The 24,869-nt window shown below is 45.4% G+C and overlaps 1 protein-coding gene across 2 annotated transcripts in view; it reads right to left on the reverse strand.

Moving 5' to 3' along the window:
- Positions 1-24,539, reverse strand: part of SLC2A2 (solute carrier family 2 member 2) — a 31,059-nt gene extending 6,520 nt beyond the window's left edge. The window contains exons 1-6 of one of the 2 annotated variants that reach the window (XM_079978046.1): positions 24,443-24,539; positions 8,153-8,248; positions 7,303-7,478; positions 5,043-5,167; positions 3,717-3,832; positions 2,392-2,554 (exon numbers count right to left, since the gene is read on the reverse strand). In XM_079978046.1, coding sequence (XP_079834172.1) covers positions 2,392-2,554; positions 3,717-3,832; positions 5,043-5,167; positions 7,303-7,478; positions 8,153-8,248; positions 24,443-24,475 — 709 coding nt within the window. In that variant the 5' untranslated portion in view covers positions 24,476-24,539. Of the gene's footprint in view, positions 1-2,391; positions 2,555-3,716; positions 3,833-5,042; positions 5,168-7,302; positions 7,479-8,152; positions 8,249-14,526; positions 14,619-24,442 lie in introns of those variants that run through there. The other variant, XM_079978047.1, reaches the window with a different exon arrangement.
- Positions 24,540-24,869: the final 330 nt, after the last annotated feature.

Here is a 24,869-nt window from a genome sequence, read left to right on the forward strand (position 1 = left end):
AACCACTACACCACACTGGAGCCAGCCAATTCTGGTTCTCTCCCCATGCTCTTCCCTACAGAATTCTGCAGTGGCAGCACTGAGACACTAAGGGGGAGGAAGCTGTCAGCCCATGCCACTCTCTGGATATAAGATAGAAGGCTGGCTGAGTGCAGACTGAGGTCAGTGCAGCAGTGCCCCTAATGAACCAGCTTCTACTGCAACCCTGTCTTCAAGAGAAGCCTTCAATGCCTCAGCTGTGTCTTCCCCATTTAATCCATAGAAACATAGAAATGTCAGCATGGGGATATCGACTAGTCTGGAATAAATGACGCTTTGCACCTTCATAATTACAAAAGGCAGGGAAGGGTTTGTCAGTTTGCATTTCTTAGTGCAGAAAGTACTGATCTGATGTGTAGAGATCTTTCCTACTCTAATTAATTCAAGAGGGCTCTGGAAGCTTCTCTGTGTGAAAGAAACAAGCAGAAGGTTCATGATGTTTGGGTTATACCTTCAGAGAAGCTGAGTGCATCTGGCTTAAACTGGTTCTGTTGTCTCTTCAGTTAAAGTCATGCTGACTATAAAAGTAAGGCCAGAAGGAGCCTGGGTTTCACTTTCTCTTTCTATCTCTTTTCCTTCTGGTGTGGTGTTCTGTATATAGCGTTAAGGTTTAGACTTATTATAAGTTATTGTACGTTTAAGTTAAGTCTGCTGCAACTGGATTTCTTATGGACAGTGCCAATCCTGAATGTATTGGATTTATGACCATTATGCTCATTTGCCTTCAGTAGCAGTAAAGCTCTGCTGGGTAAAATATTAATCACCTCTGGTCTATTTTTTGGGAATCCTGCAACATGTTTAAGTTTTTACTCTGCTAACTATACATTGGAGTTCTGCTCTGGCTCAGTATTGAGTAGAATTCAGTGACAGGGCTGTAGTGCAGAGATAGCAGTACTTCCTTAAACACAGAAGGTGCTACTCCTAGTAGCCTCTCCATTAAAGGATTGGTTGAAGAACCTCAGCCCAACACCCTATAGAAGTTCTGCCCATCAGTGTAGACCAGGAGTAGCCAACATGGCGTCCAACTCCCATCAGCCCCAGCCACCATAGCAAGTGGTTAGAGTTGATGGAAGTTGGGAGTCATCTGAAGGCCATGCTGGAAACCTCTGGTGTCAATAGGTCAGACCCTGTAGAAGATAATATTTTGTGTTCATAACTTGTAAGAAGTCTATGGCATTTCACATGTTATTGCTGCCTGTCACTCTTCTGCTGCTCTTACCCAACCCCACCAGCCATGTTTTACACATCCCAATTAATTCCCAGAGTACTGTCTGTTTCCTCCCAGCTCCCGAATCCAGCCCCCAGCTTATTGTGAGGAGAGTGAAGCCTCAGAAAGTTAAGGACCATAATTCAGCTGTGGAACTTCTGCTTTGCATGTTGAAGGTCTCAGATTCGATACCCAACATAGGAGCCAACTCCTAGGGGTTGAAGTCCCTTTGCCCTCCAATAAAATATTTGAGGGGGCCACCCCTCCAAGTTGATGGGCATTGCTGATAATAATAATAATAATAATAATAATAATAATAATAATAATAATTTATTATTTATGCCCTGCCCATCTGGCTGGGCTTCCCCAGCCACTCTGGGCAGCTTCCAACCAAATATTAAAATACAGTAATACATCAAACATTAAAAGCTTCCCTGAACAGGGCTGCCTTCAGATGTCTTTAATAATAATAATTTATTCATTCAAATGGTGTGTGCGCCCCACATCTTGTCATTGATTACAGTGGTGCCCCGCAAGACAAACGCCTCGCAAGACGGAAAACCCGCTAGACGAAACGGTTTTCCGTTTTGGAGGCGCTTCGCAAAACGAATTTCCCTATGGGCTTGCTTCGCAAGACGAAAATGTCTTGCGAGTTCCTGCGGGGTTTTTTCCCTTCCCCCCCCTTTTCCTAAGCCGCTAAGCCGCTTATCAGCTGATCCGCTGATAAGCCGCTTAACAGCTGATCGCTAAAAGCCGCTAAACCGCTAATAGCGCTAATCTGCTAAGCTGTCAATGGGCTTGCTTCGCAAGACGAAAAAACCGCTATACGAAGAGCCTCACGGAACGGATTAATTTCGTCTTGCGAGGCACCACTGTATGTTGGGCGAGGCTTATCTGCCCCCCCCCATTTTATTCAAATTGGCAACCCTGATGCCCAACATTGCCACATAGGGCTAGAGGAAACTCAGTCGACAGCAGCTTCCTCTGCCTCCCTTTCTCAACAAAGCCAGGCCCCATCTTAGTGGGGAAATAAATTGCCATCGCCACCCCATCCCTGAAATGGTTCACAATGTGCCAGTGAGACGTGAGGACCAGGGGACTGATGTGGACTGGCAGAGAAAAGTATCCCCTGGAGATAACCTTACTTTTTTTGGCTTCCTCTTGTTTTGAAGCTTTAATGTACAAGTACCGAGGGCTCTCTGGGCAACCAAAGAGCAAGAAAATCTGAAGCACGGCAGCAATGCCAGAGAGAGCAAGGAGCAATGGCCAGGTGGAATCTTTTCCTAGCAAGACATCCAGGCCAAGAACCTAAGGAGGGAAAAATGGACCAGTGTTTTTCGTTGCTGCTCTTTTTTGAAATAAGGAAAAGAGTTATTTGTGTCCAATACTTACTTATGAGGAATGTATCATTTACTTAGAATTGTTTTGAGATATTCTTCAAATGGAAATCTTGGTGACATCATTGCTAGGCACATCACTAGTCCCTCCCACACTTCCCAGTGCTGATTTGAATGCCCGAGAGGGTGGGGCAGTCAGGCAGATATGTCCTTTTGATTTCTATTTGCCCCAGTGCATTCCTTTCTAAAGGGATAGACTTTGTTTTTCAGAGATGTCGTTATTACAATGGAAAATGTCCCAAATGATGGAGACCCACAAATGAAATATCTCTTATGTTCAGAACTTTGGACCAGCAAGCTCTAGAGCACCCCCTCATGGACAAAATCAAATCAACAACCTTCTTAGGCACCTATTTTGTCCTGTGAGCAAAATGGCTCTCTTAGAAAACCTTGCTGCATCATGGGAATGGTTCAGCAATACAGATTTGCCCTTGTAAATTAAGCATCAGTTCTGCACACCGTTAAAAAGGGCTCCCGTGCTGTCCTGCCGTGCAATCACACGGAGAAAGATAATGTATGAACCATCTTATCACAGATCTAGCCAGCAGCAATTTCTGAGATCTCAGTAGCATTGCAAACAAGGAAGGGTTTCGTCCCTGAGTCTGGAAAAGCCAATATAACCCCCAGCCCTAAGACCTGGTGACACAGGCAGCTGTTTGTGCTTTCAGGTTTGCTTTAAAATCGTGCTAGCCAGGAATTCTCTTGCACGTAATGGTAAGAGCCAGATCAGATCTGAAACATCAGATAAAACAAATAACTAAAAGATGGAGAAAAGTTTGCTTTTGTTCTTATTATGTATTTTGTGTTTTTTTTTATATTGTGTTTTTATGTTGGGAACCAACTGCAGAACTATTGTTGGGTCCTCTGAGACCCCACACTATGAATGAAATCTACAAATTCAACAATGTTTTGTGAACCGCCCTGAGATCTATGGATATAGGGCAGTATATAAATTTTAATCATCATCATCACCATCTCATTAAGGGGCTTATGGATGTCCCATTTAGCACTTAACTTGCACAAACATAAATGTGTTCCATGATCAATTTGTCCTATGTTCGTTTGGTACACACCTGGCTGATGAGGATGCCGATAACGACAGCAAGCTGGTTCATTGATCCCAGAGCCCCTCGAAGAGCGACAGGGGCAATCTCTCCAACATACAGTGGAACAAGTCCAGAGGAGAGCCCTGGGCAAAACATGCAGATGAATCAACCATCTAATCCATCCTGCTTCTGGTGCGCTCCAGATCTTCCAGACTACAACTTCCATCAGGCCCAGACAGCAAGGCTCATGGTCAAGGGATGACGGGAGCTGCTGCCCAAAATATCTAGAAGGCACCAGGTTGAGGAAGGCTAAATCATGCCAACTTTAAAAAATATATATTCTTTTATTGAAAGATAAAAAGTGACACACACACACACATCATTGTAAGTGCACAAAATAAAATAAGACATTAAAAATTGTGTGGGGGAGAGAGAGAGAGAGAGAGAGAGAGAGAGAGAAAGAAAGAAAGAAAGAAAGAAAGAAAGAAAGAAAGAAAGAAAGAAAGAAAAGAAAAGACCCAAGAACATCACAAGATTGCTATTGTAGTTAACCTAATAAAGTGTTTATAAAAACAAATTCCAAATATCGTTTTAGAATGTTTGGAACAAATATTCTGACTTACTAACCAGAGGAATAAGTTTCCCTGCTGCCTTAAGAAGGTCTTAAGGCAGAGGTTTTCAACCTTTTTGAGTCTACAGCTCCCTTGACCAACTACCTTCATTCTGTGGCACCCTTGTGGGGCCCAGGAGCCCAGTAATGTCACCCCTTGCCTGCAGAGCTCGCAGCCTCTCCCCCTTGTGGAGTGTGCCCTCAGCCTCCTCCCTTCTGCCCTCTCCTTGGGAGTCCTCTGGGCAGCCACAGCTGCTGCCCCTGATCTCTGAGCTGCCCCCTCTGCCCCAAAAGAGAGGTCCGTCCTCACACGGCCCCACAGGAGCCTAGGAAGCACCCCCTGGCCAGCCCCAGAGGCACCATTCACTTGGTGAGCTGTGCATGCCTTCAGGAGGCAGTGACACAAGAGGGCATCAGCAGAGGGAGGGAAGGAAAGATGGACAGAGGCCGGTGTTGCCCGTGGCAACCCTGAACATCATTCAAGGCACCCCAGGGTCCCACAGCACACTGGTTAAAAACCACTGCCTTAAGGAATTGAATTAGTGCTTGGATAACATGAATTGGTGGAGCCAACAGCAGATGGAGACCACATTCCCAAAAGATCAGGGCTTCTTTCCCTTCACCCTTCCCTCTGATTCTCCATTTCCTGCGATTTTGCATGCTGACCCTGACTCCAAGCAGTCAGCAAACCATCAGGGAAACTCAGAGAGACGCAACCCTGTTTGGAGCCCGCCTTGACTTACCACCATGCAGCCCAGTCAGTACTCTTCCAATGATGATGAAAATGTGGGAGGGGCCAAATTTCGCAATGGCCAAAAAGAGATTCCCAGAGATTGCAAAAATGTTTACCAGCAGCATCGCTCTAACTCTGCAGTGAGGAAGGGAAGCAAGGAGTCAACGTTGGTTGCAAAAGAAAGAGCCAAGTTCAGCCACATTTGCCCACTGGTGATTCGAGAGTATCCACACAATGTGAGGTCCTTCCATAGCAGATCGAAAGCTAGAGGTCAGCTAAAGGCCCTGACTGTGAGACAATATGGACACTGGACATTTTAACCCCTGAACGTAGGATGCTATTGAAACATGCCATTCTAATGTTGAGAACTCCCCTGTTTCTTTTTTTTTTTATAAATATTTATTAAGATTTTTTAAATACAAAAATGCAAAAGTAATAAACAATATAACATATAACATAGCATATTTTCAAAACTTCTTTGGACTCCCTCACATCCCCCGCTCCCACTTGCATCATTGTAATACTTTTTCCAGCAATTTATCAACTTGTTTACATTCTTAAATCTCATTCATTTAATTTAGTCTAATAATTCTCCAAAAAGTTTATATTTTCCTCGATCTCATTTATCATCCAGATTACATCTAATTTAATGGTGCTCAATTTTTTAATGATCTGGCATCCTTCTTAACATTCATCCAAATTACAATGTTTTTGTAGATAGATCCTAAATTTCTTCCAGTCTTCTGAGAACTCCCCTGTTTCTTCTGTAAAATGCACTGACATTAACCCCATAAAGGTAAAGGGACCCTTGACCATTAGGTCCAGTCATGGCCGACTCTGGGGTTGCAGTGCTCATCTCGCTTTACTGGCCGAGGGAGCCGGCGTACAGCTTCCGGGTCATGTGGCCAGCATGACTAAGCCGCTTCTGGCGAACCAGAGCAGTGCACGGAAACACCATTTACCTTCCCGCCGGAGCGGTACTTATTTATCTACTTGCACTTTGACGTGCTTTCGAACTGCTGGGTTGGCAGGAGCTGGGACCGAGCAACGGGAGCTCACCCCATCGTGTGGATTCGAACCGATGACCTTCTGATCGGCAAGTCCTAGGCTCTGTGGTTTAAGCCACAGCGCCACCCGCATCCCTTGGGGCATTAACCCCATGCTATGGTGTTATAATGTTCTGTGCCGTGCCACTGATCTAGATTTCTAGCCAGGTGGTTGTCACTGGTGGAGGTAGAAGGAAAGACACAATGCATATATTGCCTTATTTTTATGATGGCAGGCTATGTCCCCAAAAGTTGTCCCAGGTCACTGCAATCTTTAGGGGAGGCCAGGCTGTACATGTGGACTCACTGCAGAGGAGTGTGTCCTCTCAATAGCTGCACCTACCCTGTGGAATAACCTCTCAGCATCTGCTTTGCATGTCCTTGGCTCCCCACCATATCCAGGTAGGGAACCTGGAGAGCAGCTGCCAGCCAGAGCAGACAGTACTGAGTTAGATGGAGCAATTAGTCTGACTCTGCAATAAGGCAACTTCCTGTGCTCCTTTGTGTGAAATTAAGTGCATACCACTGGACGTTACAGACACATCTATTTGCCTGTTTCTTTCTGACCATCTTTTGCTGGTTTCGGTGTTGATTTGGCCGTCTTGTCTGTTTGGCTCTGGTTTCTAAATTTGGATTTGAATTATTCTATCTTTACCATTTGAGATTTCTCCCAGAAGTGAATACAGCACATAAACTTCTAATAAGTGAATGGATAAATAGCTAATTATTCTGTAAATAAATAAAATATACATAAGACATCACTACAAGGAACACATGTTACTTCACATTATGGAGGGAGAGAATGAAAACCTGAAACCAGGATTCCATTCCCCCTTCCCGTGTTGCTCATACTGTGTTGTTTCACCCTAGGTAAGTCTGTGGAACACAATTCTGTGTTATTCTGCTCTTAATAGAAGCATATTATTGATCCTGTGGGTTTTATTACCATAGGCCTGCACATAGTGCTATTTTTCTAGAAAAAGAGGTGCCAGAACTCACAACAAACACCTCCCTTAGAACGGTAATGGCGTCCACCTGAGAGGTGCCAGAACTGAGTTCTGGAAAGTTCCGGCTGAAAAAAATGCTGTCTGCATGAGTACTTGGTTTTGATTTGTGTATCAATGAGGTTCCCTCACATGCCAGTGAGAACCATCTCCACAGCCCATGTTGCGTAAGTTTTATTTCCCCTTTTTCCTGGCCACTTGTGAAACCAGAATTTCTCACCTTGGCATCTTTTCACCAATCCAGCCAACAGTGAAGGAGGAAATCATCCCACCCACAGCAAATACAGAAACAGAGGTGGACCAGAGCATCAAGACGGTGGGGTTTTTAAGGATGTCATCTGTCCCGTTTCCAGAGGATGCAATATTCAGCACTTTACCGTAGTGGAGCATGATGATCTATAATGATGATAAAAGTGCAATATTTACTAAAGATCCAAAACTTCTTATAGACTTTTTGCAGGAAAAAGAAAATGAGCTTACAATGTCTGGGTTCAAGAACTGAAGAAAATATTGGTTTACACAAAGTGGAATTGTTGGGTGTTAGTTTGGAGTGGATGTTTTGAACAACTTTCTACATATAGCTGACAGTCAAAGACAGAAGTTCTCTCATTTTTTTGTCTTTCCTTTTTCCTACGTTCCTTTCTTTTCTTCTTCTTCCTTTTGGCTTGTGTTTTTATTTAGATTAGCTTTTTATATTGGATAAAAAGATATTGGACATTTGATACTAACCTTTGTACACCCCCCTAACTTTATCTAATTAATAGATAGATGACAAAAGTATCTTAGTAATTTCGTTGGCCCTACACTGCCCTCAGATCGATCCTTTGGAATCCTAGGGGCTATTCATGTGATGTTAAAGCTGGATTTGGCTGGCACCAAGTGTACACTCACCAGGAAACTGCAGTCAGTCCTGCCTCTCTGATACACACAGGACCAATGATCAAATATGGCAAACCAAATCAAAACAAAAGAATAAGTAATAATAATAATAATAATAATAATTTATTATTTATACCCCGCCCATCTGGCTGGGCCTCCCCAGCCACAGCCATGTAAGTACATTTACTCACCTGTTGTGGAGCATTGATGACTCCAATGCAGTACCCATATTGGAAAAAGCCAAGGACTGCAGAGAAGACGGCTAAAAACAGGGTCCCTGTGACATCCTAAGAAAGGGGTAACAAATGAAGGCACAGCGTCACTTTTTATCCTTACGTTTCTGAATTGAGGACTAGATCTGGCATGCATTATATTCCAACCTTTCATTTTTAGGTAAAGTTAAAGGGACCCCTGACCATTAGGTCCAGTCATGGTCAACTCTGGGGTTGCGGTGCTCATCTCGCTTTATTGGCCAAGGGAGCCAGTGTACAGCTTCCGGGTCATGTGGCCAGCATGACTAAGCCGCTTCTGGCAAACCAGAGCAGCGCACGGAAACGCCGTTTACCTTCCCACCGGAGCGGTACCTATTTATCTACTTGCACTTTGACGTGCTTTTGAACTGCTAGGTTGGCAAGAGCTGGGACCGAGCAACGGGAGCTCACCCCGTCACAGGGATTCGAACGGCCGACCTTCTGATCGGCAAGTCCTAGGCTCTGTGGTTTAACCCACAGCGCCACCCGCGTCCCGTTTCATTTTTAGTCAATCCAAAAAGCATAAAAGACAGTACGAGGAAAGCAGAGCTGGTGGACCTGTGGCGCTGCATTGGACTACAACTCCCATCAGCCTCTTGCCAGCACAGTCAGTGGTCAGGGATGATGGGGGCCATTGTCTAACAACGATTGGAGGACCACAGTTTTCCCAGCCCTGGAACAAAGCACCTGAAAACAGACAGGAGTCAACATCTCCAACAATAAGGCAAGCACGAGGGTTAAGCATTGCCATGATGCTATTGGCATTAATGATATGTGGTGGTTAGCAAATCCCAGTTTCCTGCTTGCTACAAACTGAGCATCACATTGACCTTTCACTGCTGTGAAACCTGAAGCAATTCCTTCCTGTTCCAAATGTGTGGTTTGGCTAAAGGGAAAATTCACATGGCCGCAATGATATGCCAAATTGTGGGTTAATAAAACCAGATGCAGCAGTTGGCGGCATGCTAACGTGACGGTTTGAGTCAGTATCCCGCTGAAAGAGCACCCCTATTTACTTTGCTCCTCTAGCACTTTTCAGTGAATGCATAGGTAGGGTGGGGGGCAAAAAGAAGATTATGTTCTTAGGTCACCTCATAGTGGGGCAGATTTACTGACCAATGCAGGGCTGTGCCACTCCCCCCACTATGTTTAACATGTCTACAAATGACCTGAATATCAGTATATCAACATACGAGAATTGTTAGCTGAAAGGTAAATACAGTGGCACCTCGGGTTACAGACGCTTCAGGTTACAGACTCCGCTAACCCAAAAATAGTACCTCAGGTTAAGAACTTTGCTTCAGGATGAGAACAGATATCGTGTTCCGGCGGCGCAGCAGCAGCGGGAGGCCCCATTAGTTAAAGTGGTGCTTCAGGTTAAGAACAGTTTCAGGTTAAGAATGGACCTCCAGAACGAATTAAGTACTTAACCCGAGGTACCACTGTAAAGCCTTTTTAAAGTGGAGATTCTCCTATCCCAGTCTGCACTGGATTTGAAATTCTGTTTGTGTTATGTAATGGTTTTCATATATGTTTCTGTTGCTTATGCTTTCATAGCTAATTTGCTTCGATATGTTTCATGGGATATGATTTGTAAATGAAAGAGAATGAACAAACAAATGATCCCATTTGAGCATAAGGTCAAACAGATTCCTCACTGGCCTTGCAGACAACTTCATTGTCCAGAAAGTGGGAGAAGCAACAAGAGGAACAGCCATTTTAGATCTGGTCCTAACCAATGTTGATGACCTGGTTAGTGGGGTAGAAGTGGAAGGATCATTAGGCGCGAGTGATCATGCTCTTCTGAAGTTTACTATACAGCGGAAAGGAGCAGCCAAGCATACTAGGACTCAATTTCTTGACTTTAAGAAAGCCGACTTCATAAAACTTAGGGAAGTGCTGGGTGAGATCCCATGGACAGTAATACTGAAAGGAAAGGGGGTTCATGATGGCTGGGAGTTTGTTAAGAGGGAGATAGTAAAAGCACAACTTCAGGCAATACCAATGAGACGGAAACATGGAAGGTGCCTAAAGAAGCCAGGGTGGCTATCTAAAGAACTTTTAACTGAGTTAAGATTAAAAAAGGATGTGTACAAAAAATGGAAAAGGGGGGAAACCACCAAAGAGGAATTCAAACAAATAGCCAGCACGTGTAGACACAAAGTCAGAAAAGCTAAAGCACAGAATGAACTCAGGCTTGCTAGAGAGGTTAAAAGCAACAAAAAAGGCTTTTATGGGTATGTTCGTAGCAAAAGGAAGAACAAAGAAACCGTGGGGTCACTCAGAGGAGAAGATGGTGAAATGCAAACAGGGGACACAGAAAGGGCTGAACTCCTCAATGCCTTCTTTGCCTCAGTCTTCTCCGATAAAGAAAACAATGCCCGACCTGAAGAATTTGGAGCAGATGATTCAGCAGAGGAAACACAGCCCAGAATAACTAAGGAGATAGTACAAGAATACTTGGCTAGTTTAGATGTATTCAAGTCTCCAGGGCCAGATGAACTACATCCAAGAATATTAAAAGAACTGGCAGATGTGATCTCAGAACCACTGGCAGTCATCTTTGAGAATTCCTGGAGAACAGGCGAAGTCCCGGCAGACTGGAGGAGGGCAAATGTTGTCCCTATTTTCAAAAAGGGGAAAAGAGAGGACCCAAATAATTACCGCCCAGTCAGTCTGACATCAATACCAAGGAAGATTCTGGAGCAGATTATTAAGCAAACAGTCTGTGAGCACCTAGAAAGGAATACTGTGATCACCAATAGTCAGCATGGATTTCTGAAAAATAAGTCGTGTCAGACTAACCTGATCTCGTTTTTTGACAGAATTACAAGCCTGGTAGATGAAGGGAACGCAGTGGATGTAGCCTACCTTGATTTCAGCAAGGCATTTGACGAGGTGCCCCATGATATTCTTGTAAAGAAGCTGGTAAAATGCGGTCCTGACTATGCTACCACTCAGTGGATTTGTAACTGGCTGACTGACCAAACCCAAAGGGTGCTCATCAATGGTTCCTCTTCATCCTGGAGAAGAGTGACTAGTGGGGTGCCACAGGGTTCTGTCTTGGGCCCGGTCTTATTCAACATCTTTATCAACGACTTGGATGATGGACTCAAGGGCATCCTGATCAAATTTGCAGATGACACCAAACTGGGAGGGGTGGCTAACACCCCAGAGGACAGGATCACACTTCAAAATGACCTTGACAGATTAGAGAACTGGGCCAAAACAAACAAGATGAATTTTAATAGGGAGAAATGTAAAGTATTGCACTTGGGCAAAAAAAATGAGAGGCACAAATACAAGATGGGTGACACCTGGCTTGAGAGCAGTACATGTGAAAAGGATCTAGGAGTCTTGGTTGACCACAAACTTGACATGAGCCAACAGTGTGACGTGGCAGCTAAAAAAGCCAATGCAATTCTGGGCTGCATCAATAGGAGTATTGCATCTAGATCAAGGGAAATAATAGTGCCACTGTATTCTGCTCTGGTCAGACCTCACCTGGAGTACTGTGTCCAGTTCTGGGCACCACAGTTCAAGAAGGACACTGACAAACTGGAACGTGTCCAGAGGAGGGCAACCAAAATGGTCAAAGGCCTGGAAACGATGCCTTATGAAGAACGGCTAAGGGAGCTGGGCATGTTTAGCCTGGAGAAGAGGAGGTTAAGGGGTGATATGATAGCCATGTTCAAATATATAAAAGGATGTCACATAGAGGAGGGAGAAAGGTTGTTTTCTGCTGCTCCAGAGAAGCGGACACGGAGCAATGGTTCCAAACTACAAGAAAAAAGATTCCACCTAAACATCAGGAAGAACTTCCTGACAGTAAGAGCTGTTCGACAGTGGAATTTGCTGCCAAGGTGTGTGGTGGAGTCTCCTTCTTTGGAGGTCTTTAAGCAGAGGCTTGACAACCATATGTCAGGAGTGCTCTGATGGTGTTTCCTGCTTGGCAGGGGGTTGGACTCGTTGGCCCTTGTGGTCTCTTCCAACTCTATGATTCTATGATTCTATGATTCTATAAAGCATATTTTTAAAATGTTCAAATGACCTCACATATATTATCTCAATAACCCGCACTTATTCCATAGCTGGACGCAACAGCTCTTTTGGCGTTTCATATATAATGAGCCTGAGAAATGGCAAGTCTTATGACTTCATAGGAGAGCCAGTGTGATGTAGCCAAGCTAAGCAGTTGGCTCCTTACCTCTCTCGCCCTGACCTAGCCACTGTGATCCACGCGATGGTCACCTCCAGACTGGATTATTGTAACTTGCTCTACGTGGGGCTGCCCTTGAGACTGACCCAGAAACTCCAGCGGGTGCAGAATGCCGCAGTGAGACTCCTTATGGGGTCTTCGCTGCGAGATCGCATTCATCCAGTGCTATACCAGCTGCACTGGCTCCTGGTGGAGTACAGGATCAGGTTTAAGGTGCTGGTTTTAACCTTCAAAGCCCTATACGGCCTAGGACCCTCGTACCTATGGGACCGCCTCTCCTGGTATGCCCCACAGAGGAACTTATGGTCTTCAAATAAAAACATCTTGAAGGTCCCAGGCCACAGAGAGAACCATGTATGCCACTTTGAGGAGGACCGGCCCACCCAGGAGGCAAAGTGAGCCATCCACCTCAGGCATCAGGAGCCAGAGGGGTGGCAGATCCTGATGTAGATCTTTAGTCCCCCCCTTGTTCCTGATGTTAATCTTCACTCACCCCTTCTTCCCTGGCAGGGAGGGTGCACCATTTTGTAGTTTAGCCTCAAGTGCCAAAATATATTGGGCTGGCCCTGACTTTGAGCTACTCCTTCTTCCCTCTTCCTTCTGTCACGTGTCATAGCCAGGATTTCACCTGCTTTCATCCAAACTGAGAAACTGTGGTTTAATTTTGGGCCTGGATGTGAACCCAAAAGGGTAGTGGCAACCCGTACCCTGGAAAGATTTCGCAAAACAGTGAACAAGCTCTCAGATCTCTAGAACTCTTGCATCCTAAGTAGACTGCTCGAAAACATGACGTTTGCTCACTACTTTGTGACATTTGCAGCCAATTCATGGAACAAATGCCCCAGCAGAGCCAATCTGGCACTCCTGCTGATGTATTTGCACCACACTGGCCTCCCTGCTGTAACAACAACAACAACAACAACAAACAACAACAAGTTATTATTTATACCCTGCCCATCTGGCTGGGTATCCCCAGCCACTCTGGGAGGCTTCTAACAAAATATTAAAAATACAATAAAACATCAGACATTAAAAACTTCCCTAAAGAGGGCTGCCTTCAGATGTCTTCTAAAAGTCAGATAGTTGTTTATTTCCTTGACATCTGATGGGAGGGTGCTCCACAGGGCAGGCACCACTACCGAGAAGGCCCTCTGTCTGGTTCCCTGTAACCTCACTTCTCGCAGTGAGGGAACTGCCAGAAGGCCGTCGGAGCTGGACCCCAGTGTCGAACGATGGGAGTGGAGACGCTCCTTCAGGTATACTGGGCTGAGGCCATTTAGGGCTTTAAAGGTCAACACCAACACTTTGAATTATGCTCGGAAACGTACTGGGAGCCAATGTAGGTCTTTCAAGACTGGTGTTATGTGGTCTCGATGGCCACTCCCAGTCACCAGTGTAGCTGCCACATTCTGGATTAGTTGTCGTTTCCGGGTCACCTTCAAAGGTAGCCCCACGTAGAGCACATTGCAGTAGTCCAAGCAGGAGATAACCAGAGAATGCACTACTCTTGTGAGACAGTCCACAGGCAGATAGGGTCTCAGCCTGTGTACCAGATGGAGCTGGTAGACAGCTGCCCTGGACACAGAATTGACCTGCGCCTCCATAGACAGCTGTGAGTCCAAAATGACTCCCAGGCTGCACACCTGGTCCTTCAGGGGCACAGTTACCCCATTCAGGACCAGAGAGTCCTCCACACCCGCCAGCCCCCTGTCCTCCCCAAACAGTACTTCTGTCTTGTCAGGATTCAACCTCAATCTGTTAGCCGCCATCCATCCTCCAACCGCCTCCAGACACTCACACAGGACCTTCACCGCCTTCACTGCTACATTATCATCTCCCCCTTTTCTCCCTCCCAGTAAGTAGCAGCGAGCGACCCAGCTGTCAGGAGGTCAGGTGAGTGTCGCTGAAACTCATAACTCTACTGGCCATTATGGACAGAGTTCAGGCACACAATCCTGCCTGAGAAGAGAGAAAGGTTGAATATATTTTACTTAGCACGGGGGGGGGGGGGAATCAATTTCCAGAAAGCATATATTACAAGAGATTAGCTTGAGAAGGCCCTAACTATACTACAAATCAATAATTTTTTTTATACCTGTGAAACGGCCATCCTTCGACCGTTGGGACGCCTCCCAACAGAAACATGGCAACTACGGACTGTTAAGGGCTGAGAATTCTCTGCCTCTTTCATCATAGAGCAATACTCTCCAAGGTTCCATGACATGAGGGAACAACTGTGCATCTTCCCTCTGCTCTGTTTACCAGGAACAGCCCCTAATCCATTTATTTTCAAGTGAGATTTGGGGTTTTATTTATTTTTTTGGTGTGAAACGTTTCCTCCTGATTTTGGTTCCCTCCTTGGGTCTCCAGAAGCGCCTTCCTCAAAAATGAAGGAAGAAGAACCCAGGTGTTTTTAAAGCCCCTTTCAAAACTGTAGCCTTCCCAAGACAAATTAACAACAACAACAAATTTTATTTACATCCCGCCCGCCCCGGCCAAAGCCGGACTCAGAGCGGCTAACATCATACAAGTAAGACAATGCATAAAAACAAGCGACCAGTAAATTAAGATACATCCCACAATTAATTCAAGCAAATTAAAATTAAAACTGGACAAGTGGCAGTTTAATTACCAATAACCAATATACTATTCCATTAAAAAGAAAGGCTGAAACATACAATTCCAATCACAATAAAACAACCCGTTCATAAAATCCAACAAATCTCATGCACATTTACTCAGACGTAACCCCGTTGTGCTCAGTGGAGCTTATTCACAGAAACGTCTGTAGCCTTAGGGTGGGTATAGTAATCTTTGCTCACAAAGATGCAGGTTGGGCACATTTTACTGAGGTGCAGAAACAAGCACATAGGGAGGTCCAGATTAAAAGCAACACCAGCCCTTGCAATATTGTCCCCATCCCCAACCAGCTTCTGCCCAGAAAGCCTTGCAGCAACTCTGCAAAGCATACAGTTCCGATCACAATAAAAAAAAACAACAGGTCATAAAATTCAGTTCACAGCATGTAGTGCAAGACTATGCACATTTACTAAAAGTAATCCCCACTGTGTTCAACGGGACTACTCCCAGACAAGTCTGAAGAGGGCAGTTCCCTTAGCTTGGGTATAGTGATTTTCGCTCACTTATGAAGATACAGGCTGCGCAGATATTACTGGGGTGCTGAAGCAAAGTACACGGGCAGGTTCAGATTAATGGCAACATCTGTCTCCAACCAGTGTCTCCTAAGAAACCTTTACAGGAACTTTGCAAATCAAAATCAAACACCTTTGCCCCCTGCCCCCTACAACACACAGCTGCAATGTCTTGAGGTGCGTTCCAGGACTGCACTGATCCCCCTCCATGATGCATGTGTCCTTGTGGATGACCAAACCACAGCACCAGGGACTCAAGCTACATTAGTAAAGAAACAACCATTTGAATGCTATAAACATGTAACACCAGATGGCACCAGAGGGCAGGAAATTTTTATACACAATTTCCCATAGGGTCTCCCCCCCTTTTTTTATAATGATCTAATTTCTAACTTATTTATAGCGTTTTTCCCCTGTGTGTAGATCCACCCCCAAGCTAGCCCAAGACATTTTGTTGTCAGAGATAGAGGTGCAACTTGTGACCCCATCTCACACAAACTTCCATAATGGGACCCAGTACCAGATCAGTTGTTTTAGCCCTCGAGGCAGAAATTTCCACAGTCAGCCATAATGCAATAGTAATAAATGGAAAGACAAAAACAAAAACAAAAATGCTGTCCTTTAATGACATCTAAACGTGGGGTGAAATCTGATTCAGTTGCATTTAAGGATTACAGTCGTACCTTGGTTATCGAATTTAATCTGTTCCGGGAGTACGTTTGACTCCCGGAACAGTTAGAAAACCAAGGCGCGGCTTCCAATTGGCTGAAGGAGCGTCCTGTAGCCAATCAGAAGCCGGGGAAGCTGTGTCAGACATTTGGCTTGCGAAAATTGTTCGAAAAGCAGAACAATCACTTTTGGTTTTCGATCGTTTGGGAGCCAAGACGTTTGTGTTCAAAGGCATTCAGCTTCCGAGGTTCCACTGTATTTTATCTGACACACCCTTTCTGAAACAAAATGTAAACTGAAACACAGCCCTCCTTCCAAAGAGTTCTCCAGATTTTGCAATGTAGTTCTCTAATCAAGTAATGTGTACAAAAATACGTATACTAGTGTTACATGTGCATGTAAGTGCATATATGAATGAAAATAACATGCAAACGGGTATTATGCTAGGAGGAAATTGCATTGCAAAAATGCGTAAATTGCACTGAAATACTGATAAATTTCCGCAAGGACTGAAAAACCTAATTCACAAACTGATGTGGAAATGTGGAGACCTTCCAGTCCAGACTGGAAGGAGGAGTATTGGGTAGAAACTGAATTTGGACATCTTTGCCCAGTGAGAGAAAGGAAAACCTGTCTGTAAAAGGAAGAGTGCGTGGGAAGCCCCACAAAAGGAGGGAAACAAGATTTTTGGCTCGCATCTGTGTCAACGTTTATTTTGTTCTTTTTTGCCTCCATTTTGCTGACATGCTCCACAGCTCACGGATGCCCTCCTGTTCTGCTACGAATCAGTCCCCAACATACACCATGTAGGTAGACACATCAGCCCAGACACTCAAAATAAGAAAACCAGCCCTCTCTTAAACTCTGTGTATGGTGGCTGGGTGGGTGTCACAGGCCTGGTTTGAGAATGGTTTTCGTAACTGGAATGACAAATGATGATTGGCTGGAGGTGGGGAGAGGAAGGCTTCAAAAACACTTAACAACAAAAGATTCTCTCTCTCTCCCTCGTAACATTAGTGTTATGTACAGTGGTGCCTCACAAGACGAAATTAATCCGTTCCGTGAGGCTCTTCGTATAGCGGTTTTTTCGTCTTGCGAAGCAAGCCCATTGACAGCTTAGCGGATTAGCGCTATTAGCGGTTTAGCGGCTTTTAGCGATCAGCTGTTAAGTGGCTTATCAGCGGATCAGCTGATAAGCGGCTTAGCGGCTTAGGAAAAGGGGGGGGAAAGGGGAAAAACCGGCAGGAACTCGCAAGACATTTTTGTCTTGCAAAGCAAGCCCATAGGGAAATTCGTTTTGCGAAGCGCCTCCAAAACGGAAAACCCTTTCGTCTAGCAGGTTTTCCGTCTTGCGAGGCGTTCGTCTTGCAGGGCACCACTGTACTGAAGTTCTCACCCTGGGCCAGCAGGGGGATACTGTAGATAGTTATGCAAATGAAGGATCGAAAAGTGCAACACATCACCCCTCATGCGGCCACAGGGCGGAGTCCTGCTGAACTGCTTATGGGCCACCGCCTCAGGTCCCCGCTCGACCGGCTGCACCCAGACTTTGCCGTGGCCGAACCCCCAGGCTGTGCCAACGCGCCACGGTCATTTGTTCCAGGAAACCAGGTCTTTGCCCGGAACTATGTGGTGGACATTCCTTGGGTGCCAGCCACAGTAGTGGGAGTCACTGGACCTCGCTCATACCAGGTGGCACTCGAAGATGGACGCTTGTGGCGCCGGCACATAGACCAGCTTAGGCACAGGGTTGGGGACTTGGACACTACCATGGTGCCCCCAACTGCGCTTGTAGCTCTGGAAGAGACACAGATGGTGAGGCCCCACCTACACCTCCCTCGCAAACTGCCAGTGTGGAGCCGAACCAAGCCGCTTCAGAGGGTCTGCCAGACTTACCACAGGCTCAGACCACTCCACTTGCGGAGGCTCCACCCACAGCAGCGGATCTAGGAGACTTGGTTTCAACGCCACCTAGGGTCGCACCACAGCCTCAGCAAGAATTGTGTGGCCCCCCGGACTTGGCTACCAGTCCCCGGCAGTCTGGCAGAGTTTCCAAGCGCCCAACTTATTTAAAGGACTATGTTGTTGGACATGTATCACTGTTGGTCTAAGTATGTGAAATGTAACTGATATGCTTTTGTGCCTAATTGAACCATTACGTGTAGTGCTGTATATAAGGAAACCATTACGATTGTAACTAACGCCTTATCTCAGTGGGGAGGGGTGTTATGTACTGAAGTTCTCACCCTGGGCCAGCAGGGGGATACTGTAGATAGTAATGCAAATGAAGGATCGAAAGTGACGTTCAGTGATTGGATAGTTTTAGAAAATGGCAACTGTTACATTGTTCTGGAGCTCTATATAAGCAGGCTGACTGAGCTCCTCAGTCAGTTCTGTTCCAGCTTACAAATAAAGAGCTGCTTTGGAAGAATCGCTGTGTTGTCTGCCATGTCTACCCACAACTTAACAATTAGAACTCTTGGACATTCGAAGAAGCTGACTGTTGGAAGATTGGGGACAGATAAAAGATCATACTTCTTCACACAATGCGTAGTCAAACTATGGAACTCGCTCCTTCCCAGTCCAAATACTCCACAAAGCGACTATTAGTTCCATGAGGAAAAAATATATTATCCCCTTTCCCCGTGATACTAATAGCAGTTTAGAGGGGATTAAGATTGGACGCTGAGGAAAGCACAAAAGGCCCCACCTCCCATTGTTATTCACTGAGCCAGTCAAGTTCTGAGCACAGGACAGCCACAAAAATGTCTGGAGATCCAGCCATGGCTCCAACACAGAGCTGGGGAAGCTGCGTCCCTCCAGCTGTTACAAGACTACAACTCCCATCAGCCTCATCCAGTACAGCCAATGGCCACAGATGATGGGAGCTGTAGTTCAACGACATCTGGAGGGTCACAGGCTCCCCATCCTTACATCATGGCGTCTCTTCCCATAATAGCGACAATTACTGTCCAGTTTCCCAGCTCCATAATCCACAATATGATTATGTGTCCAAGTTTGCATGGAGCTTTTAAAGGGGGGGATATACACAATCTGTACTGTTTTTGGGGAACAGGGGGCGGTTGGGTGTGGAGGACTCCCTGGTCCTGAATGGGGTAACTGTGCCCCCTGAAGGACCAGGTGCGCAGCCTGGAAGTCATTTTGGACTCACAGCTGTCCAAGGAGGCGCAGGTCAATTCTGTGTCCAGGGCAGCTGTCTACCAGCTCCATCTGGTACGCAGGCTGAGACCGTACCTGCCCACAGACTGTCTCGCCAGAGTGGTGCATGCTCTAGTTATCTGCCACTTGGACTACTGCAATGCGCTCTATGTGGGGCTACCTTTGAAGGTGACTTGGAAACTACATTTAATCCAGAACGGGGCAGCTAGACTGGTGACTGGGAGCGGCTGCCGAGACCATATAACACCGATCCTGAAAGACCTACACTGGCTCCCAGTACGTTCCTGAGCACAATTTGAAGGGTTGGTGCTGACCTTTAAAGCCCTAAACGGCCTCGGTCCAGTATACCTGAAGGAGCGTCTCCACCCCCATCGTTCTGCCCGGACGCTGAGGTCCAGTGCCAAGGGCTTTCTGGCAGTTCCCTCACTGCGAGAAGTGAGGTTACAGGGAACCAGGCAGAGGGCCTTGTCGGTAGTGGCGCCCTGTGGCACACCCTCCCATCAGATGTCAAGGAAATAAACAACTATCTGACTTTTAGAAGACATCTGAAGGCAGCCCTGTTTAGGAAAGTTTTTAATGTTTGATGTTTGATCACATTATTATTATTATTATGAATATTATTCTGTTGCTAGCTAACCTGACCTCTCAACAGCTGAGCCACTGCTGCCTACCAGAATGAAGATGGGGAGAGGCAAGATGGTGGGGACATTGGCATGGTGCAAACACACCAGTGGACCCAGACGGGTGTGCCTGTTGGGGCATTTGGGCTACCCTGGCCTCCCTGCCACATTGTCCCTCCTCATCTCCTGGTAAGCTGTAGCGACTCCGCTGTCAGGAGGCCAGGTGCGGGCTTCTGGCCCACCAACCCCACCAGCACCTACTGCAGAATCTCATAACTCTACTGGCCATCACAAATAGAGTTCAGGCAGACAATTCAGCCTGAAAGGATGGTGGAGAGAGGTTGAATATCTTTTAGTTAGCACATCAAAAATCCATTTCCAGAAAGCGCATATCACAAGAGATAAAAATGAGATTGAGAAGGTTCTAGCTATACTACAAATCAATTAAAGTTTTATACCTGTGAAACAGCCATCCTCCACTGTTGGGAGGATTCCCAACGGAATCACGGCAACTACAGATTGGTAAGAGCTGAGAATTCTCTGCCTCTTTCATCACAAAATAATGCTTTCCAAGGTTCCATAAGACGAAGGAACAGTTACTCATCTTCCAACTGTTCTGCAAACCAGGAACAGCCCCATTTTGCCCTCAAATAATAATAATAATAATAATAATAATAATAATAATAATAATAATAATAATAATTTTTTTAAAAAATGGGGTTGGTTTTTTTTCCCGGTGAAGAATTTTATTCTCCATTTTTTGGTTCCTGCTCTGGATTTCTAGAAGTACCCCCCCCAAAAAAACCCCACCCCTCAGGTATTTCTAAGCTCTTTTCAGGACTATAGCTTTCTCAAGCCACCTTATTTTAATAACCAATATACAATTACATTAAAAACAAACACTAAACATACAGTTCCAACCAGAGTAAAACAGAAAGTTCATAAAATTCAGTAAACGGTATGCACATTTACTCGGAAGTAACCTACACGGTGTTCTATGGTGCTTACTCCAAGAAAAGTCTGCATAGGACTGTTGCCTTAGCATGGATGTAGCCTTTTTCCTCACAAAGAAATAAGTGGGGCAGATATTACTGGGTTGCAAAACAAGTACACAGGGAGGTCCAGATTAAGAGCAGCGGCAGATCCTGCAGTGCCATCTACATCATCATCATCATCATCATCATTTCTTATTATTTATTAAATTTGTATACCACCACCCCCCATCCGACGATCACAGGGCGGTTCATAGCATAAAATTACAAAATGAGAACACAAAATACGTCCCCTGCTCCCAACAAATGTCTGCCCAGAAATCCTTCGTGCGCGCACACACACACAATGTCTTGAGGTGCATTTCACGACAGCAGAGCATGAAAACTGCTGTAGACAACTTCCCGCACTGAATCTTAGGAGTTATACATCCTTATGAATGACCAAGTCAGAGCAGAAAGACACAATACAATTTGGGTATGATTCAACTTGAGTTTACTCAGAGGACACCCAATGAAATTAATGAAGATTCCCAACTTCATTTCATTCATTACAATGGCTGTACTCTGAATTAAACTTACATGGCAGGTCACCTCTTGTTCAAGATTGAGTTGAGACTTGTGACCTCGCCAGAAGCTTGGGAATCACTGCCCGTGATATCTTTATTGGCTCAAGTTTGTATGTGATGATTTGCGCTTTTTTTTAAAAAAAAAAACAACTTTTTATCTTGGAAATAGTAAAAACAGAAAAATCATATCATGCGAACCAGCCCCAAGGGTCAAACTATATGTTACCTCCCACATCTACCCAGCAGACAGGTGGGTGGCGCCACCCCGCCTATCAATCACTTGATGTCATGACGGCACCAGCTGACTAACACCTGCCAAAGTTCACATTGGGTCACGGTAACTGTTGAAGTTTTGGCAATTTTATTTGAAGGCACGCTTTGAAGGCACTGGAAACGTGCCTTCAAAGGGCTTCCCTGTAACAAACAATCAGCTGATTGATTTTTCTGTGCAGCTGGAAATGCTCATAAAAGTAGAGTATTTCCCTTTCTGCAGAGAAAGCAGGTTGTATCTAAAGTGCAAGAGGAAGCCCTTTGAGTACAAGCCATTGACCTCAGCTGATCCTCAGTCCTTGCAATGAGCCCTGTGCTGTGCTTTGAAGACCCAACAATCATCTGCCCCACTACTTAGGTCAGGCGTGCATAATGTCAGGTGTCAAGCAGGTGGGTTTAACTGAGCATATGGGCTGGAAGTCCCCCCTTCCCCCAAGCAGGAGAGCCATGACTGGATGCCCCCCACCCCAATAAAGAGTTGATCAAAGCAACGGCTCTGGGATAGAGGGTGTTATCGCTTCATCACTGTACCGTTTCCCTGGTAGAGCAGTAGAGACGTAGGTCTCCAGCTGGACTACAGTTCCCATCATCCCTGACCACTGGTCCTGCTAGCTAGGGATGATGGGATTTGTAGTCCAAAAACAGCTGGAGACCCACATTTGGGAAACACTGCTGTAGAGCCAGCCCACAAAAGCTGCTATTAGTCACACAAGGAAAGAAATATATTGGGTTGTAGTCAACTAAGTTTTATTCAGAGTAGAACCACTGAAAGGAATGAGCACTGACCAAGTTAGGTCTATTAATTTCAGTGGCTCTACCCTAAGTACAACTTAATTGAATACCACCCATTATATCCCCCATTGTGGGACTAATATCAATTCAGAGGGGGTTAAGATTGAGAAAATCTGACAGCCAGTGTGGCATAGTGGTTAGCGTTCTGGGAGAGGACTTGGGAGGCAGGAGTTTTAAAGCCCTGCTCAGCCAGGAAACTCACTGAGTAATTTTGGGCCAGTCACAGTCTCTCAGCCTAACCTACCTCACAGGGCTGTTGTGAGGATAAAACACGGAGGAAGTTAGGACCACGTTTGGTACCCTGAGCTTCTTTGCAGAAACATGGGGTGTAAATGTAAATAAATGAATAAATAAGACATTGAGGCAAGCATAAAAGACACCCAGTCAAGTTCTGAGCGACTGGCATCTACTTTGAAGTAAAAACAAAAAATGTCTGGGGGAACCAATTATAGCTGTAACACAGAGCTGAGGAACATGTCATAGTTTGAGACGGCCTAGGACTACAACTCCTATCAGGCTCAGCCAGCACAGCCAGTGAGCAAGGCTGATGGGAGTTTTAGTCTAACAACATCTCGAGGGCCACAAGTTCTCCAGCTCTGCATCACATGTGGTTTGTGGTTGTTGGCTAAAATCTTTATCCTGGCCTTTGGCACCTAAGATGTGTTTTCAGGAAGAAGAGTTTGGATTTGATATCCCACTTTATCACTACCCTAAGGGTCTCAAAGCGGCTAACATTCTCCTTTCCCTTCCTTCCCCACAACAAACACTCTGTGAGGTGAGTGGGGCTGAGAGACTTCAGAGAAGTGTGACTAGCCCATGATCACCCAGCAGCTGCATGTGGAGGAGTGGGGAAGCGAACCTGGTTCACCAGATTACGAGTCCACCGCTCTTAACCACTACACCACACTGGCTCTCTCAGGGTCTCTCAGGGTCCACCCTATTCTTGCGAACGTAATGTGTTTTAACTTCTGTAGTTTTAAAATTGTTGTGGCCCGCCCTAGGACCTGTTGGTGAAAGGTGGGTCATAGTAATAACAAGAATAATAAAAAAATATTGACTCTCTTCCACTACACAATTCTAGGATCTAGGCTGAAGGCTGTTGGTTGATAGGGAACATATTCAATCCAATCGAAGAAGCAAGTGGGCTGATACAGTTTACTATTTCTCTACAAAATAGAAGTGTTTAGAATGTTGTTGACTGACTCAACCAAACAAACATCACGTTTCATATTTGCTAAACAGAGGAAACGTGCAAAGCAGAATGAAAAAAAGTTGTCATGAAAAGAGTATGCTTGATATGCATCAAATTCACCAGAGCAGCCCTTTGTGTAAAATCTATTGACAGCATGTTTTATCCATGAGAGATTCAGAATAAGATACAATGCATGATTTCCTCTGTTTTGTAGCTTTCAATCTTAAGTGACAAAAAATAGAGATTCCTCGCTATTCTTGACATTTCCCTTTGCAGTTACAAAAACCACCTTTCCCCTCTTCTTCCTGTTTTCATTATTTGCCATTTCTTCCATAATAAAGGTGTCGTTAGCTAATTCAGATACAGGGCACATGAATTCCCATCTGGAAGTATCATAGGGACATAGGGAGCTGTCTTATACCGAGTCAGAACATTGGTCCATGTTGCTAAGTACCGTCTACACTGACTGACAGAGGCTCTCTAGGTGCCAGGCAAAGATCTTGTAGACATACCTGGAGATGCTGAGATGCTCTACCACTGAGCTACCAGCCCCTGCGCAATCTTGAAATCAGTGTTACCTTCATTAGTCTGTCCTTTGGTTTCTTTCCCATCACCTCCGTCTTCTTCGACTGATCCACGTAACCCAGAAAAGCTCGGGGTAGTCACTTGCCAAAAGGAAGGCATGCAACAGAATGGCCCCCTCACCTCGACTTGAGCTTGTCACATAGAGAACTGTGTAAAGATAGCCATTCTTAGGACGTTTATAACCCATCAGGGGGAGGAGGAGGAGGAGGAGGGAAACTTGGAAAGAGGCGATGTGGGGAGGGCTGTGGGGAAAGCTTATTTGTGGCCAGGGAGGATAGAATTAATCAACTTGAATGTTAATGAAAAACCCAAGCACTTCTTAGTGTTTACCTTCTTTTCCCCGGCTGTTAAAATAGGAAAAGTGCAAAGGGCATGGGGACTGCACATCGATAAGCCCACCTAAGTGGGCTGGAATGCTCA

This window comes from Podarcis cretensis (genome assembly GCF_951804945.1).
Source record: "Podarcis cretensis genome assembly, chromosome: 5".
NCBI lineage: Eukaryota > Metazoa > Chordata > Lepidosauria > Squamata > Lacertidae > Podarcis > Podarcis cretensis.